Source organism: Seriola dumerili, unplaced genomic scaffold (genome assembly GCF_002260705.1).
Source record: "Seriola dumerili isolate Sdu_G_001 unplaced genomic scaffold, Sdu_1.0 BDQW01000322.1, whole genome shotgun sequence".
NCBI classification, from domain to species: Eukaryota; Metazoa; Chordata; class Actinopteri; order Carangiformes; family Carangidae; genus Seriola; species Seriola dumerili.
The window spans coordinates 2,313,815-2,332,441 of NW_019174577.1; the positions used below are offsets into that span (position 1 = coordinate 2,313,815).

At 40.8% G+C, this 18,627-nt stretch overlaps 4 protein-coding genes across 6 annotated transcripts; 1 reads left to right on the plus strand and 3 right to left on the minus strand.

The window, feature by feature from the left end:
• Window positions 1-1,174: 1,174 nt before the first annotated feature.
• On the minus strand, window positions 1,175-6,854 carry LOC111232225 (E-selectin-like). 2 transcript variants are annotated; one of them, XM_022759642.1, is made up of 16 exons: window positions 6,753-6,854; window positions 6,283-6,669; window positions 6,076-6,183; window positions 5,788-5,973; window positions 5,501-5,692; window positions 4,841-5,026; window positions 4,539-4,724; window positions 4,193-4,378; window positions 3,858-4,043; window positions 3,524-3,709; window positions 3,205-3,390; window positions 2,844-3,029; window positions 2,274-2,462; window positions 2,000-2,188; window positions 1,657-1,785; window positions 1,175-1,555 (listed from the first exon to the last, which is right to left on the minus strand). In XM_022759642.1, the coding sequence occupies exons 1-16, from the start codon at window positions 6,814-6,816 to the stop codon at window positions 1,491-1,493; spliced, it is 2,811 nt and encodes a 936-aa protein (XP_022615363.1). In that variant the 5' UTR covers window positions 6,817-6,854; the 3' UTR covers window positions 1,175-1,490. The 2 variants fall into 2 exon arrangements, with proteins under 2 accessions (XP_022615363.1, XP_022615364.1); XM_022759643.1 differs by lacking the exons at window positions 2,844-3,029; window positions 3,205-3,390; window positions 3,524-3,709.
• A 312-nt stretch (window positions 6,855-7,166) lies between these two features.
• Window positions 7,167-9,993, minus strand: LOC111232111 (L-selectin-like). 2 transcript variants are annotated; one of them, XM_022759469.1, is made up of 8 exons: window positions 9,958-9,993; window positions 9,722-9,784; window positions 9,202-9,597; window positions 9,015-9,119; window positions 8,055-8,234; window positions 7,737-7,826; window positions 7,621-7,637; window positions 7,167-7,484 (listed from the first exon to the last, which is right to left on the minus strand). In XM_022759469.1, exons 2-8 carry the CDS (start codon window positions 9,771-9,773, stop codon window positions 7,476-7,478), a joined length of 849 nt encoding a protein of 282 aa, XP_022615190.1. In that variant the 5' UTR covers window positions 9,774-9,784; window positions 9,958-9,993; the 3' UTR covers window positions 7,167-7,475. The 2 variants fall into 2 exon arrangements, with proteins under 2 accessions (XP_022615190.1, XP_022615189.1); XM_022759468.1 differs by having other exon boundaries at window positions 7,616-7,637.
• Window positions 9,994-10,951: 958 nt separating this feature from the next.
• sele (selectin E) lies at window positions 10,952-14,960 on the minus strand. Its single transcript, XM_022759467.1, has 12 exons — window positions 14,852-14,960; window positions 14,654-14,732; window positions 14,115-14,519; window positions 13,848-13,952; window positions 13,561-13,752; window positions 13,215-13,406; window positions 12,873-13,058; window positions 12,563-12,748; window positions 12,230-12,436; window positions 11,902-12,081; window positions 11,659-11,788; window positions 10,952-11,559 (listed from the first exon to the last, which is right to left on the minus strand). The coding sequence occupies exons 1-12, from the start codon at window positions 14,852-14,854 to the stop codon at window positions 11,499-11,501; spliced, it is 1,926 nt and encodes a 641-aa protein (XP_022615188.1). The 5' UTR covers window positions 14,855-14,960; the 3' UTR covers window positions 10,952-11,498.
• A 2,262-nt stretch (window positions 14,961-17,222) lies between these two features.
• On the plus strand, window positions 17,223-18,243 carry LOC111232112 (14 kDa phosphohistidine phosphatase-like). Its single transcript, XM_022759470.1, has 3 exons — window positions 17,223-17,461; window positions 17,761-17,885; window positions 17,988-18,243. The coding sequence occupies exons 1-3, from the start codon at window positions 17,245-17,247 to the stop codon at window positions 18,078-18,080; spliced, it is 435 nt and encodes a 144-aa protein (XP_022615191.1). The 5' UTR covers window positions 17,223-17,244; the 3' UTR covers window positions 18,081-18,243.
• Window positions 18,244-18,627: the final 384 nt, after the last annotated feature.

Here is an 18,627-nt window from a genome sequence, read left to right on the forward strand (position 1 = left end):
GACCCATCTCATGTATCCCACTATGAAATCAGACCTTGCAGAGCAGAGAGCGCAAGTCAATGGTCAGGAACAATCTAACTGTCTGTCACCGTGGTATGCTACTGCCAACCAGAGCTAAAGAAGTGTGCAGCAGAGTATACTGTGTGTGTTTCTTTGAGTCTGTCTTTGTATCTGTGTCTGTATCTGGTCTAAGTGTCCGCTGGCATGTGCACGTGTGCGTGCTCATGTGTTAGGAGGAACAACACTCTTTGTTGAAGGGACCTAAGTATCATAATGCATTTCCTTGTATCTTCAGAGGCAGATGAAGGGAGAAAAGCCAGACTTAAATATCAGGGAAGGAAGCCAACGTGGTCACCTGCGGGGGCCTTTTCCCTTCTTGTGCGCGAGTCCGTGCACAGTTGGCACGTATATATATGGCTGCCAGCAGCAGTGGGTGGGATGAGAAAAAATAATCAAAACGTGATCATACGGTCGCAGCGGGTAGCAATAACCTCATTATTATTCTGACGGTAGCCAAACAGTTTCCTGTCAACAGTTCGGTTATTTATTGCACTCCTCATGCCAGCCATAGGCCACAAACCCTCTGTCTTTTAACCGCTATAATTGGCTTCATGCTGTTGCAGCGCCAAGACAGATGCACACGCTTTGCTGAAGATACTTCATTGGCCATTTGCTGCACATATTTCTGCTGCATTATTGGCACAGGAGATTTTCATACATAATTAAACTGATTTACACTTAGATTTGTAGTACAAAATGTGTATCATAACTAATATATAACGCCACGTGAGTCTCAGTTCAAGACAGTTCAATAATCTGTAGTTAGTGTGGTGGTAGTAAATTGTTGGATAAGTTCCCAATGTGACACATTGAGCTGAGACTGATAATAGATCACCTCCACACCACTCAGTGACAGGAGCTTTCTGGCCATTAAATGTGCTAAATTGACACTTTGTGGCAGTTTGGCAATCTCAGAGGTTCTCTGCCATCTCCCCGACTGACCCCACAGTATTAGATCCTATGGAGGAGGTCGAATGTGGGTAACCAGGGCTGCTAGGGAGGGCACTGTACCACATTACACTGGACATTGCTTAAAGTATGCCAACACTGATCAATTACTTAATGTGAAGGAGTGGGTGAGTCAGCTAAAACAATAAAATAAATAAAAGCAACATTTCAAGGATGATTATAATTTATTGACAATTTAAGTGACAAGACGAGATGCAGGAAGCAGGAAACTGGAAAGGAGTAAAAGCTGCACACAAGCTGTACTGTACATCTACCATGCATGATTTTGATTTCTTTAAGTATAACAGAAGGTGAAGCTTTTCATGCAAAGTATACAGCAATTGCTTGGTTAAATAAATTTAAAGCCTGCCATCAAGCCTCACATAATAATAATAACAGCAAGCATTAAGTGGTTTCAGTATTTGAAATGATTTGCTGCAAAAATCAGAAGTCTCAAGAAAGAACAAAAAGAAAATCAAAAATCAAAACTCAAATGCTGGGTTCTCTCTTTCTTCCCACGATGGCCCGTCATACGTGATTGCATGTCCTGCAAAGATCAGAGGATAGGATGAGGGCAGCAATCTGTGTGTCACAACATCGTACATGTGTATGTGTGAAGCTGTACGCCATCATTACTGAAGCTCTCACCTCTTTTCTTAGATCGTGTCAAAATGAACAAAGCCAAAAAACCCAGTCCTATCAGGAGAAGTGGCACAAGAACAGAGGCTGCCCCGGCTCCACTGTTCATCAGCATGGCAGCCCCCACCGGAGTAGCTTCTACAGGAACACACAAACATTTTCAGGCTTCAGTCTGTTGTTCTCACTGCATATTTCTTGTCATGATTCTATGATGTGTGTGTGTGTTTTTAAGATCTTTATCAGTCCTTCAGTTAATAAATAACCACCACCGCTCTCATAGTGCAAAGACTGGTAATACACTGCTATCTTCTTGGAAAAGTGAACAAAGGATCAGTTTTAATACAAACTTTACCCGTGCAGTTAGGAAGGCTGTCACTCCAAAACCCAGCAGAGGAGCAAAGCAGCACATCAGTGCCATTCAGGGAGAATCCACCTGTACAGGTAAAAAGACACTGGGAGCCAAAGCTGAAATGCCCCAGAGGGTGGGAGCAGTTCATAGACAGGGGTAAAGACGAGGCTGGGATGGTCTCACACTGTACCGCTGGAAAGGACAGAAATTGGAATTAGACCAGCTGTTTGAACACCAAGACAAAACTAGTACATTTAAAATAATGCTGCACACTCACGCTGGCAAGTGGGTAGATCCTGACTCCAGTGGCCTGAGTTTCTGCATGTCATTGTTGGTGTCCCCCTCAGCCAGAAACCCTCATTACATTCAAAGCCACAGCTGGAGTTGAGGCTGAATGGGGAGAATGGATGGCTACAGTTCATCCTCCCGTGTTGTGGAGCTTCGGCCAGTAGGGGGCATGGACGTGCTGCAGATAACATTGAACATACAGTATGACCACCAGCCTCAACAAACAAACCTCATTATGTGAAACAAAGCGGGGAAAGGAGGGTATTTCCCAGTATTTTCCCAGATTTCCCAACACCGATTCCACCTTTGGGAAGTTAATGATGTGGGTTTTTCTGTTGCTTATGATACAAGTAAATACATCTATAAATGCATGTATGGAGCCACATTCTAAAGCACAGGTGTATAATACGATACAGCATGCTCAGCAGGGGGGAATAAATGCCATAAGTGCCGTGCTCATATTTTGATTTATTACCCAGACAGCGGGCTATTTCTCTGCTCCTGAAATTGAAAGCTCTTATGATGATTACAATCAACAGATTATGACTTTTTCTTTTACCCAAGCAATGTGGGGTCTCTGTGCTCCACGTGCCCAGAGAGGTGCACTCAGTGTCAGCCGTCCCATTCAGGACAAAACCCTCCTCACAGGTTGATGTGCACCGAGAACCGAAACTGAACTCTCCATGAGGATCAGAGCAGGAGGAAGAGCCATGAGCGGGAGAGTTTAGAGAAGGACATTTCTTAGCTGGAACAGACAAAAGGAGAGATCAAGAAGATATTTTAATATGTGGGGGCTTTATGAAGCAAAGTGGCACTGGAATGCACAATCTAAGCCATGAGTTTAAGAGCTCTTACATTGATTTCTAATCAGCAAATAATAATACAGGGATTCATGTTTTTTTTTTTGTTGTTTTTTTTACCCAAGCAACGTGGGGTGTCTGTGCTCCACGTGCCCACAGAGGTGCACTCTGTGTCAGCCGTCCCACTCAGGACAAAACCCTCCTCACAGGCTGACGTGCACCGAGAACCGAAACTGAACTCTCCATGGGGAGCAGAGCAGGATGAAGAGCCATGAGGGGGAGAGTTCAGAGTGGGACATCTTTTCGCTGGAATAGACAGAAGAAGAGACAAACAAGATATTTCAGAGCTACATGTGGTAAAATGATACTAGACTAAGACATGACAAGGTCTTACAGTTGCATTTGCCTGATTATGACCTAGGTCTCTATCATTTATTACCCAGGCAACGTGGGACGTCTCTGCTCCACTTGCCCACAGATGTGCAATCTGTGTTAGCTGTCCCATTTAGGAGAAAACCCTCCTCACAGGTTGATGTGCACCGAGAACCAAAGTTGAACTCTCCATGAGGATCATAGCAGGAAAAGGAGCCATGGGGGGGGGAGTTCAGAGTGGGGCATCTCTTAGCTGGGGGAGAAACAGGCAGAGAAGGACTGTGATATCTAAATGCTTTACTTGGTAAATAAGTACAGTCATACCATCGAAACCATTCAATTAAGAGCTCTTCTGTTCATTTCTAATCAGCAAATGATAAAACAGAGATTTTTTTTTTTACCCAAGCAATGTGGGATGTCTGCACTCCACGTGCCCAGAGAGGTGCACACTGTGTCGGCCGTCCCATTCAGGAGAAAACCCTCCTCACAAGTTGACGTACACTGAGAACCAAAACTGAACTCTCCATGTGGATCAAAGCAAAATAAGGAGCCATATGTAGTGGAGTTCAGAGCGGGACATCTTTTAGCTGGAGGGCAACAGAGAGAGGGAGAGTCCAATAAGATATACTTTATGTGATAAAGTGGTGCCAGAATCTAAACCATGAATTTACAAGCTGAGCTACAAGTTGACTACAGTTAACAGCGGCAGGATGCAGACAGTTAGTATTTTCTTTACCCGAGCAGTGTGCGATGTCGGCGCTCCACATGCCCAGAGAGGTGCACTCAGCGTTGGCTGTCCCATTCAGGAGAAAACCCTCATCACATGTTGTCATGCAACGTGAACCAAAACTGAAGGAACCATGTGGGTCAGAACAGGAAAGGGAGCCATGAGGGGGAGAATTTATGGGATTGCACTTCTTAGCTTGTAGGATGAAAGACAAGGACAGACCAATTAGATGCACATTACACGTACGAAATTAAAAAAAAAAAAACTAAACTGACTGTTTATTTTAACAAAAAGCTGAGCAGTAGGAACAGATTGTGTGATATGTACTTCATTACTTAGTCATCTATGCTCATACCCTGGCAGACAGGAAGTGTGTGACTCCAGCTGCCCTGTGAAGAACATTGTGTCATGTTTGTGCCAATCAGATCAAATCCTTCTTCACATTGCACGGTGCATATTGAGCCATAGCTGTACACTCCTAAAGGGTCCTGGCATTGGACGGAGGCATGGGGTGGAGCCTCCAGACTGTTGCACTGTACCACTGGAGAAGAAGAAACACTATTACTCATCAGAGCAGTGAACAGTTTTGTGTTGCTTTCAGAGAACCAATGAAATCTCTGTAACCATTAAAAATCGCACAGAAATTCAGTGACCCACCAGTGCATGTAGGTGTAGCTTTGCTCCATTGTCCTGAAGCCAGACAGGTGAGCGTGCTGTCTCCGGTCAGGTTGTAGCCTTCCTGGCAGTTGAAGTTACACCGTGAGCCAAAGGAGAAAGGCTCCAGAGTGTCCACACACGTCACGTTGCCCGTGACAGGAGAGAAAATGGGGGAGCACTTTTTTACTGTGGTGGGATACAGATATCACACAGTCACACTCAAAAATCAAATCAACATCCTTTTGAAATGTATCAGTTTGAACCACCGTGCATTGTGACTGCTTTTATACACATAGCATGAGCATAAGATGGTGATGTGAACAATCACGCTGACATGATTTATAGTCAAGGAAAACAGCAACTGCCAACCTGCATTAAATCGCAATATTGTTTGCCCAACACAGACATAAATGAGTGTGAAGTAAAGTGGTGATAGGTGTGACCTGCCTCTGATCTGCTGCACTGTCTGGACAGGATGTGACTGCACATTGAGTCCAGTAAAAATATTCGTAAAAGGTGGCAGTGGCAATCTATTACCAGGGGTCAAGTAATATATAAAAAGTATTTCACATGAACATTTCACGAACATTAAATTGTTACATTTTTAATCGGGTTATTTGGTCTAATTTTACTATTCAAAGGTAAAGAGAATCACTTTACTTGTACATGCTGGGACACTGGCAGTCCACCGCCCAGTGTGTTCACAACGCATCTGGCTCCCTCCACTGAGCTCATAGCCTTCATCGCACCTGACCTCACAGGTGGAGTTGTAGCTGTAAGGAGCGATGGGGTGGCTGCAGTTCATACCACCTCCACTGATGTTAGTGTGGTTCAGAACTGGGCACTGTTCAACTGCAAGAGGCAGTAAAAAAAAAAAGTGTTTTCCTCATAACTTTGACATCTGAAATAACAATTATTTTCACATTGTTGTTACACAGTGGCCATACCTTGACACAGAGGAACTGGGTTGTTCCAATGCCCACTGGTTTGGCACAACAGTTGGGGCGAGCCTAACAAGCGAAAGCCAAGTTCACAGTGAAAACGGCAGGAAGAGTTGAAACGATTGGACCCATAGGGATGAAAACAGTAGTGAGAACCTTGTTCTGGTTCCAGCAAGGGTTTGCATGCGATTGCTGAAGAGAAAAAAAAAAACAACAAAAAAAAAACAATTTTTTTTTAACTCATCACAGAAAGAGCTTGTGGTTGGTTCCAACATGATGACACTGTTTGCTCACCCTCCTCACAGCGTGGCCCATGGAAACCAGGATGACACTGGCAAGTATAGTTCCCCACGGTCTCCACACAGTCTGCATGGGCACTGCAGGAATCCTGTGTACAAGAGGCTACATACATGCAGACAGAGATCTTATATGCTATAATAAGTCTACAGGGGTCAGGTAAATATGTCCATCAAACAAAAAACAAAATTAAGAGTGGTTTACCTGAGTAGCAGACAGTTCCCTTCTTACTTTGGCATTTTTCATTGTTCCACTTGGCTGTGTCTTTATCCCTCTTAATGTAAATCTCCACACAGTCCTGACCCACAATGTTATCTGGCTCCTTTGGCGCCCAGTTCTGAACATCCTCTAGCACAGTCTCATTGTTTCCTTCCCTGGTCCACACTCCATCCACTTTGTGAATGCCTATCCAGTAATATTTCTGGTTAAATGGCAGCAGGTTGTTGATGAAGTCAGTCTCCTCCGGGGTCTGGATGGTTACCATGTTTGTCAAGTGCTGGTGGCACCACTTGCGGGCCTCATGCCATCTCCGGTTTGGGGTGGTGCTGTAGCTGTAGGTCCATGCCTGCGCTCCTCCTCCGCGGCTCAAGTCTAAGATTAGGTATATGGATGATGAGACAAAAGTGAACTGGTGAAGCAAAGTGTTTGCTGCTTGTAGGATTATGCAGACCTACCTTGGGTAAAAACAATCAGTGCGGCGATCAGCATCCTGTGATGCAGACTTGATTCTTGAGACATCTGAAATAAAATGAGAATTATTTTCACATAATTTCTCACGAGTGTAGAGTCACAGTATGTATTCACACATGCACAACACTTGCACTGAGAGTTTATGTCTTACCATTTGATCTGTCTTCAGTCACTCGCTCTTGTCGACACTCACTCCACTTTGCTGACGATCAATGGCAAAAACAGCATTAAATGTCCCTCAGGGAGTGAGCCAGTGACTCATTTTGTAATATCACTTACCATAACTTCCTTTTATGAAGGGCACCACTCTATCACCCATAACACACACATGCACACACATACAAATACTTATACAATGTATTTTATTGAATTCAATTTCTGCCACAGAAATGCAGCTCTTATGTTATTAAATGCATTTTTGAGGTTACATACACATGACCTGATAATAAACCATCACATACACACCCATACACTAATGATGCAGCATATCCAGATTAAGCTTTAACATATAGTATAGTAGACAAAATGCTGAACTATCTTGGCATATAGCCTGTGCAGCCAGTGACAGTAGGTTTATTTATTAACAGTGTACTATAATTAATATGAGTGATTGCATTTGGGCTGTTATAGATATATTCTAATAAGATATAAGTAAGGTTCCAGTTGTCCTTCATCCGTGCACCTCACTGGATGGACTTATGGCTTCTTCAGGCTGCCTATGAGGGACAAGCAGATCAACACTTACTCTCCACATTTTCAGTAAATCAACTTTTTAAGTGTTGAAGATCACACACGGTGCATAAAAGGGTGGAGCAGCTTTGGACAAGCACCCAATTTCAACACTGACCTTACTTGGGTAAGTTTCTTTCCTGTGAGAAATGAACGGACAAACAGATCACTATTGAAGTGTTGCAATAAGATTGCATTGTATCTCTTGTTTCTATGTAGTGTAATTGAGAAACACTGACTTTTTCTGCGTTTCATCCAGCAAAAACAAATGCAGCAGAAGGCTGACAAAGCTCCACACCCAGCCACAGCCAACAGAGCCTGTTTATAGCCTGAAAAACAAATATAGTCAATCTCTGGAATACAGTCACTCTCTCCATACAATACTTTACAGTGTGATATTTCAAGTTACTACCATAATACTGTTGTTGTTGCCCATTATAATAATGATTCTTTAGAAGCAGCAAAACAAGTGCTATGTCTATACCTGCCTTGGTTTTGGTGTATTTATTCTTATTTAAAAATATGTTATAAACTTTTATATAACTTCAAATAATTACTTGTACAAATTGGTCTTGGGCCACTCCAAGCCCCAGTGGCCCCACAGGTGACACTCGCTGAGCCCATCAGCAGGAAGCCGAGGTGGCATTTCAGTTGACAGGTTGAGTTAAATGTCTGATTTCCTCCTAAGCAGCTAAAGTCTCCGTTATCAGGCTGAGGCAGATGGGGGCATTCCACAGCTGTGGGTACAAAACAGGTCAAAGGTTAACAGGGGTACAGTTATGTAATATCGTACGATAGCTTTGTATTGTGAAAATAACACATTTTTTAGACCCCATACAAGCTGATGTAAGTAATTTTGATCAGTATTTTGAACATGATCCTTAGCTTGGCCTCAGGATACAAAGGAAACAGATGCATTTTCCTTCATAGAACTCTTGTAAAAAAAAAAAAAAGAGAGAAAAAAAAGAGAAAAAAAAGAAACTAATGTTCTGAAGAAGAGCAGTATGAGTCCGTGAACTTATGATGCCCACAGGGTGTAGATGGCAGGCAGGAGGATCCAAATGCAGGCACAGAGGAGGCAGCTGAGACTCAAACTTACAGGCAGTGCAGGCAAGAGCATATGAACCGGAGTGACACAGGCAGAAACAGAACAGTCCAGAAACTCACAGAAACACGAGAATGCAGTAATGACAAATAAATTATAGAAAAAAAGAAAAAAAAAAGAAAAGAAAAATCAACAGCCCAGAGGCGAATTGTGACAGAAATATCCTGGTTGGTTAGCTGCTAAATGAGAAGAGTTAGTAGTCATTGTCATTTTCTCATCTCCTGGCAAAGAATCGTCAGTATGGAAAGGAATAACAGCCACCAAAAACTGTTTCATTGAACATTATGGGCATGTGACTATTAAGATTAACTTGAAAAAAATTAACCTATCCTTTAAATAAACATCACATACTGTTTAACAGTAATACTGTAATAATAATTTGTGACTTGTTTTCAAAGAGCTCTCTCCTCACCTGTTTGGCACCTGTCTCCCTTAAAGCCAGTTTCACAGAGGCAGGTTATGTTTTTTATGGCCTCCTGACATGTTCCTCTGCCGCATGATGTTGCATTACATTGGGCTGTTAAGAAAAAGGTGCAATACTAAAACCTTTATCGTTTGTGAAACCGTAACAACCTTTAAAAACAATCAGCCTTACATACCTTTATAACAAACAGGGCGTTTTCCATGGGAACATTTCTCATCATTCCACTTCCCTCTGTTTTTTCCTTTTTTGATGTAGATCTCCACACAGAACTCTGTGCTGTGGTTGTTGTTGGGTTCGTTTTCTGCCCACGACTCATTACCAACCCATGTGCTGTTATTCCCAATCCAGGTCCAAGTTTCATTCATGTGGTTTTTGGTGATTCCAATCCAATAATATGGACTTCCTTGTCTCTCTGGCAGGTAGGATACCAGATAATCATTCTCAATTTGGCTTTGGATGACCACCATGTCTGTGTAATTAGACTGGCAATACAGCCGGGCCTCGGTCCAGTTCATGGTTTTATTTGAGTAATGATACGTCCAGCCCAAAGTAGTTACAGCCAAGGAGCTACCTGTAAGAGGATAATGGGATGACAATTCACCATCAGATGTGACAGAGTTCATGCACATTTGTGTTATGTATCGTGTCAACTCAGCAACTATACATTCTGTCATAGTATTAAAACTAATACTCACCGAGGAGGAAGAATAGTGTCAACTTCATTATCAGGGAGCGACCTACAATCATCGGTTGTCTGTCTGAAGAAAAAAGATTTTTGAAAATTAATATCATCATGAAAAATGACTGAATAAGAAATTAATTACTCACCTAGAATTGGTATTATAGCCTAATATATAAACAAAATGTTCTCTAAATTGTTTAAAACACTAGTAAACTTAAATCATAATCTTTCAGCTTTCATCAAACTTACACCACAGGGGCTCAGTAAGTGAATGTTAGTTTGGTGCAATCAGGGATCAGTGTCAGGCTTTTATATTTCTCCTAGGCTAAGCAATCCAACATTATCATACAATAGCTGGATGTTTACTGTACAGAGTAAATGCATGTGATGAATGATTGGCTTAATGACTTATCATACATGAACAGATTTGTTGGGAAATGCTACCTGCTTTTGGTAAAGGTGGGATCAGGGACAGATTATTCAGTCATGCATGAAAAAAAATCTATGAAAGGGAATACAAACAATAAAAAAAAAAGTATTCTAAATTTAGAGAATGAACTATTCCCAACATTTTTTTCCCCTATTAATTGCATGTTCATTGCCACTTTTGCAGCAATGTTTTGCTGATCAATTCCTTTATGACCCTTTGGCTTTACTAGTGTATTGAAAGTATATTGCACCATGAAATTCAGCCTTTCACCTGTTAAAATGAGGGTTTTTCAGTATCCTTTATGGATGGTTTTTAGTGAAATTACTGTTCTGCATGCTAACGTGTTATAAATCCAAGTTTTCAACAGCAACAAATTACAGAGAGACAGAGTGCCCATGCTGTCGCCTCCAGTCTGATGTAAGATATCAGATGTATTTCTGGTCCTACTAAAGTGCTGACATGGAAGAAAATTCACTGAGGCAAACAATGGTGATGATTTGTAAAACAGATTACCCCAGTTGTTATTCAGCTATCCTGCTCTGTCCTGACCTCTGCAATGGGGTGACAGAGACAGATAAGAGGTCTGTGTTGTATTTGGAAAAGGTTCTTCCTGCACCCCTGAAAAAACACACGATGTCCTGCAATTTCAGGGTGAATGTCACTGTGCTCAAAGTGTGGGAATATCATTGGAGTTAATGGCTGAACCTTTGTACTGGGGCAGCGCTGTAGTCACACAGCAATATATATCTTTCTGAACTGACAGTAGATATGGGTCATCATACTGAAAGATGCATAGGAATAAACAAAAGCAAGTGATGGTTTGAAATTTTATTATGAATAAAAGTCAGCACTGCTTTAAACATACAGAAATATCAATATCAATTTCAAATGCATTAACTACCTATTAAATAAAAATAGCCCATAAATACAGAAATTATTCACAGTTCTGCAATAGCATGACAATCCGCCCACAATGTTATGCAGCATTTACAATAACATGGACAGAGCCATGCACCTTTCCAGCATTTTCATGAAGGGGTTGAACAATATGTTCAATATAAAACTCCCTTTGGGAGGAAATACATGTTTGAACACCATTACAGAGCGAATAAATGATCGTTTTAAAAATTGCATAAAACAAAAACATGATAATACCATTAAATGCAAAGATCTAAAAGAAAACATTTCCTCTCATTATTGACATCTCTGACATGCTGGGTTTTACTGTTAACAGGCTTTACACTGTTCAAAATGATTCATATTGTTCACGTTACCATGTCTGGTGACACACATGCAGTTATGTTAAAGATATAGGCCTATATAGTTGTTCTTAGCTGCCTGTGAGGATTATGACTGTGTTCTATATGAGGCTGTCAGTGCTATTTTTGTAGAACTGTGGAGGAGCCTCTATGTCGGAGTTGCTGTAAGAAAAGACAAAAGAAGAGGATGAGCACTGCAATCCAACAAACTTTTTTTTTCAGAAAACTGTATGATTTAAGAAAGGTGAACGTTTATCTAACCTGTTCAGCTCAAACTTGGTTGCTTTCTTCTTAAGTCGTTTCAGGACCCACATGGCAACAGACAGACCAGATAACAGAGCGCCTCCTGTGGCCACACCAGAGACGATGGCAGTAACCTGAGATGGGGAAGCTGTGGAAACATTATCAAACGTGAATTATTTCACCTTTTAAATGCAAACTCATATTTGAATCTTGTATTGTATTTAAATTTCTCATAACATTTGTTCCTTTTCTGTGTTTTACCTTGGCAGGTGGGTCTCTGTCCGGTCCAATTGCCATGACGATCACAGGTCAGCAGCTCATGTCCATCTAAGGAGTAATCTTGACTGCATGTGAAGGAGCACTGAGAGTTGTACTCTTGGTCTTTGTCTGAGCAGTTGATTTGACCATTTTCAGGGGCCTCGAGCAACGGGCAACTTACAACTGTTGGAAAAGAGAGCGAGAATTAAGATTTTAATTATCACATATTGGAGTCATTTTGTGAAACTAACCCACTACCTCAAAACATTTGAGCATGCAAATAAAGTAGTGCAATACAAATTGTGCAGATAAAACGGGTACATATCTATACCTTTGCAGGTGGGTGGTGTGGAGTTCCACTGGCCTGAATGTCCACACTCCATGCTGAGTGCACCTTCAAGTTCATGGCCTTCATCACAGCTAAAAGTGCAGAAAATACCAAGTGGATGGGGGGTCTCGGTGGACACAGGTGAAGACAGGGTAGCGCTACAGCTGATGTGGCCATTTGTTGGAATCTCAGGTGCAGGACATTCTATTGCTATAAAGGAAAAATGGAAGAGATGTCATGAGGCACAAAATCAGAGCACAAATAGGCTGTGAAAAAGCTTTGGGTAAGTAGTGTGTAGTATATAAAGATTTATGAGACTATGATATGCTTCCATACCTTTGCAGGTAGGTATGGCTTTACTCCATTGTCCGTCCTCAGAGCACTGAATAGTCTGCACTCCCTGCAGTTCAAAGCCTGCTTTACAGCTGAAGCTGCAGGTGGAGCCAGGCTTCAGTTCAGTAGAAGATGCGTTGCACATGGAGTTAAGGTGAATGTCTCCCTCTGGATTCTGGCATGTGATGGCTAACACAGGAAAATAAGTGAAAAAAAACAAATTACATTTAGTGTGTTTGTCACAAGGCAAGGAACAAAAAAACTCTTATTAATCACAAAGATGGCATACACTACATTTAAAGTGCGCCCTCACCTTCACAGCGTGGCATTCTCTCACTCCACTCAGCTGCTGATGTGCACATCAACATGCTCTCTCCCACCAGGTGGTAGCCGGGGGCACAGCTGAAGCTGCAGGTGTTTCCGTAAATGAACCTCACATCTGCATCTCCACAGTTGACAGAGCCATTCTCTAGCTCCTCGATAGCTGTGCACTGGACAGCTGCAAAACAGAGGGGGCAACAGAAGAGGTCAACAGCAGCCTTCTGAAAAAAAAATCATATAACTTTCCCCTTGCAATGACAGACTCAAATACAGCCGGAGATTAATGGAGACTATAAAATCCTGCAAGGTAAAAACATAAAATATGTGGGCGTACCAACACAAGATGGCTGTGAGGCATTCCAGCTTCCTGATGCTTCACATTGCAGAGTGTTAGATGTGGAACCAGTTTGCACAAAGCCTTCATCACAGGTAAATACACAGGTGGACTGGTAGCTGGAGGAACCCAGAGGATTGGAGCAATTCATGGATCCTCTTGCTGGACGAGACAACTCTGGACACTGAACCACTGTGGGTGACAGCACCATAAAAACACATTATGGCATGATCTATTACTGAGAATATAAAGCTCTGCTTCTCTGAATGTCATTACTTGAAATCAACGTTATATTTCAATGTATTATTTTAATTTTTTTGCAGCTTTGCAATACACCTCAACTCACGTTCACATGTAGGAGGCTGCGCTGACCACATTTTGGAGGCAGTGCATGTCAGGGGTGTTGGCACACTCAGCTCATATCCTTTCTCACAGGAATACTCGCAAGAGGAGTTGTAGGAAAATTTCCCATACTGATGAGTGCAAGTTACACTTCCTTTATATGGGACAGTCACCTCCTCTTTGTCACATTTAATAACTGCCGACAAAGAAAACATGAGAATTAGATATCAAGTCCTGACTGTAAGTGACTTCAAGTAAGGTGAACAAGCAGAACATCATTGTATTTCTTACCTTGCTCACACCTCTCTCCATAAAAGCCTTCAAAACAAGCACACTCGTGGCTGTTAATGGTTTCGACACATTCTCCATAGACGCATGAGTCATTCTTACAGGCAGCTGAGAAGAGAAGAAGTACATTCATATATCTTTTCAGTAACACCATCAATAAATAATTTAAACAGTTTAGTCACTAGTATTTTCTAATATTGAACAAGAATACCACAACTAAGGCAGCTAAAATGAACAGCTGTTGTATCCTAATCCAAAACTTTAGCTCACCTGTGTAGCACAGAGCCGTCTTGTTCTTCTCGCACCTCTCATCATTCCACTTGCCAGGCTGTTTTTCCCTTTTAATGTACATCTCCACACAATCCTCATTAACCCCCATCTTATCTCCATTCTTGCCATTGTTTGGTTCACCCTTTGCCCAGTTGGTTGCTTCTGCTGTCAGAGCCTTGTTGGTGCCGACCCAGGTCCAGACATTATCGACCTTGCGGATCCCAATCCAGTAGTAGGTGGGTTGCCTGGGAAGCCAGCTGTTGAGATGCCCAATCTCCTCCTGGTTCTGGATGGCCACCATGTCTGTGTAGTGCTCCCTGCACCAGGCTCTTGCTTGTTTCCAATTCATGGTGGTGTTAGAGTAGTAGTAAGACCAGCTCTCTACACAAGTCCACATGCACATCACTGAGGATGGAGGACAGAACATATATATTAGATTGTAAGCTAAGAAGTAAAGTAAAGTAAATTAGAGTAATATTTATAAGGAAAAAACTTTAAAGTAGGGCACTACAGGGTTTCTTTGCATTAAATTTACATACTTGAGCAAAGAAGGGTCAAGCTGATCCATGAGGAAGAGATCTTAGATCCACGGGTCTGAAGTAATCCAAAGCAGATCTCCTGTAAAAAATTAAGTAAAAAGAAAAAATTGATACACAGATTCATCATGGACTAAAAGCAAACAATGAAGTAATTTGCATGAAAGGCACCTGCATTTAAGCTGATACCTTCATACTCACCATTTTAAGTGGTGTGTGTAATAGAAGACTTGGAATTTATTTCGTCGCAGCTTATCTGAGGTTGAGATGATTGTGAAGTTTGATGCGCTGAGGCACCTCCTTTTAAACACTTCATTGGTCTGATCCTGGTTTCCTGGAAGCTCAAATCACAATAGGGATTTTCAATGGAAATTCCCACAGCCCCTCAACTACTACTTCATCCCACCGGGGGGGGGACTTGGAAACTTTCCCTCTCTTTTTTTATGGCCACACTATAAAGCCAAAAATCCTTTGTTTTAGGCAGAATTTCCTGTTAATATAATTCTTATCATTATTATGATATTATACTTTCACTAGTGGAAATAAAGTTTATTTACTTGAGCTTACTTTTACTTTTCTTTTTTTTAACTGCATTTAAGTAAATTTAAGTTTTAGTTGACTATTTCCATTTTACACCACTTTATACTTATACTCAATCACATTTAGAGGGAAAATTTATTCTTTATTCTTTACTTACATTCATTACATTTGTTTGACTGCTACAGTTACTGGCTACTATTAAGATATAGATTTTCATGTAAAACATATGATGGACTTATAAAATATAATGTATTGTTTAATCTACTCAGAAAAACATAAATTTGGAGAGTCTAGCTGAATCAACTATAACTGCTTAAACTGCTATTCCACCTAATGATACATTTCATTTTGACACCAAAGTACATTTTACTACAAATACTTTTAATGCAGGACTTTTACTTGTAATGTATTTACTTTTCCTTTTTATATTTAGTTGTAATTAGTATTTTACTTAAGCAAAGCATCTAAATGCTCGCCAAATGTGGTGATGAGCTGATAGGGTACAACTGTGCCAAAAACCTTAAATTAGCACATGTGGCAAAGACAAAATAACCTGCCAATCATAAGAAACTGATAAGTTTCTGGGAAAGGCACATTAGCACAAAGCATACATATAGAAGCATGAGTAAAGTGAAAAGTGACTAAGTGAGGAAATTACAGTTGGAAACTGAAATGCTGTCTGCTGATAAGACAAACTGTCTGAGAATGATTAAAATTATTCTCACTGTTTCCCCCTATTTGGATTGGAGACATTCTTCACAAAATGAAAGCAAATAATGTTTTCTTCACCAACACTAATGAGACTCTTTTGTTTCTGTAAAGCACTTTGAAGTTTGATTCAGTCAGAATGATTCAGTCTGGCTATTTAGTGTGCCACCAGACAAGGCAAAGACTGGAACATGCTTTTGACATAAGGAATTGACATGTCCTGTCAAAGGATGTGCTCATCTAAAGAGGAAAGCTGGAAAAAAACACACTGCTATGCCAGCTAACAAACATTTTTTTACTGGTATTCTTTATGAGTGTCCAGAGACAGGAAATATGTGGTGCAGGAGCAGAGGCGCCTGCTGGCTGCATTGGCTTCTCAAAGTGATAGTTCACATCCTTCCTTTCTGACCTGAAGTACAAGACACAGCTGCTGTTGTTTGACACCTCTTAACCTCCACCCCTTCCCTGAAAAATAATATAAACTCTATAATTAACTCGTACAGAATAAGACTCAAGGGAGAAAGTCAGTTCCAGCTAAGATTGGAATATCCTTTACAAATGATGTTTGTGCTCTTAGCGGCTCTGCTGAACTAATTTATGTGGGTATTGGCCTAACACAACTATGAAATTACCATTAAGACTACTGTATTCTGTTTATTATTCTACACACTGTGTGTAAACTCTATAATTAACTCTACACACTGTGTGTAGAATATTCAAACACCTGCTAATGCATTTGTGCTGCACTTTGTTTCTTACTACAATCATTAAAAACATTCAAAACTGAATTAAAGACAGTCTGTCTTATTGGCCATGATAGAGCTGAAGACTCTTTCCTGTGGAGAGGTTTGTGACTGTTGCATGAACTTTTGACTTTTTTTGGCTCCAAATTAAAGGCTGCAGGATGGATTATGAGCTAAAGAGATCATTCAGCGACCAGATGTCCAAGCACCTGTGGCAAAACATCCATCCTGCTATATTCTGAAGTATTCTTCAAACAAAAAATACATCCCTACTGACTTCAACTTTGACCTCTGATCATCACCACCAGTGGAAGATCTTTCCCTGGAAAGGAAATGACAAGTCAAATAGAAGGATAAAAGATAACATTTCTAAGGTAGAAAAACAGTATTTGCCATCATTGCTGGTCTCTTCTGTTTGATACAAACTGGATAACAACATCAGCTACTTGATTTTAGGGTTTGAGGACAAATTCAAACAGTTACGTCTTGCTGCCATATGGGAGCGCGAGCGTGCAAACTCGCCAACAGGCTGTAAATGATCTGTCCCTTTAAGACAGGAAATAGACGTCCTGGTCCATATAAAGTGATTTGAGAAGACGCACCATGTTGTTGTCTGTCGTCGGAAGACCTCTGAACAGTCTGAGGGTCTCCGGTGCGTTGACAAAAGCCACAGTCGCAATGGCAGACGCTCTGGCCAAAATCCCCGATGTGGAGATTGATCCAGAGGGTACTTTTAAGTACATACTGGTCAGAGTGAAAGTGAAAGATGGCGATGTGCATAAAGACATTGTCCGGGGCACAAAAAGTGCAGAATATCACAGTAAGTTCGCTGCTACAGAAGAGCGTCAAGTGCGTCAGTTAAACTCGAGATTACCGTGAAAACCGAAACTCGTGCGCAGTTTTTCCTGCGGCGTGTTCCGAATTGACCCATTGATGTCCAAGTTGCATACATGCTGCACAGACCAGGCAGATGCAATACTTGCTAACCTTTTATATGCTTATTGCAAAAAAAAAAAAAACTGGAGGCTATGATGACAAAGTAACTTGCTAATATAACTTGAATACTAAACTGTACTGAAACTAAACCAGATTGTATCTTTTTATTTGAATTATTTACAGATCACATATTTGAGAAGGTCAGTCCAGCTATGGAGGCCTTGGGGATGGAGTGTAAATGCCTTGGAGGAGGGAAGATAGAGCACAAGAGCCAAGAGAAAAAACTAAGGGTGTTTGGAGAATCAACTGTAAGTTCATTTTATTGGAAAAGCATTAAAAGATGAATTATATAGCAAATACTGAGCATTGCTTTAATGTGATTATTTTCATGCTTTCTGACTCATTTCCAGGCCTTTGGCAAAGCAGACCATTCTGTGTCTGTAGAGAAGTTGAAGAGTGCCTACAGCAACTATGAAATCACCTGGTCTGATGACAAAAAATAGAGTTTAAAGCTGTATCCCATCATTATCTGCCTTTATTTATCAGTTCCTAAATGGGTTAATGTTTTGACCCTTCTGTACAACCACCATTTAATTCAAATACACTACTCTACATTTAATTTTATGATTTGGATTCTTTGAAATTAAAAATGTTCCCATATTGACACAAAGGTCTCAAAGTGCTTTTTGAATGCAGGTTTTTATCATTTTCACTCTCAAACCCCCCTCTCTTAAAAGTAAACAGAGTCAGTTTTACTTTTACTTTTATAAATGGATTTTATCAGAATTGGAGACCATGTGCCAAGCGTAAAGTCCATACAGGAACTTGTGAGTCAGTCAGAATCACTAAGGTATCCTGTTACTAGTTTCCTGTTTAAAAAAAAAGAAGGTTTCACTGCACAGATGTAAGACAAGAGTAACAAAAACAAGATTACAGAGCAATTAAACACTTTGAGCTGAGTCCATCGAGTAAACAAAACTTTCCCTCCAGTTTGTGAAAATAAACTCTTTTTTTTTTTTGCACCACCCAGAAAAATAAATAAATACAAAT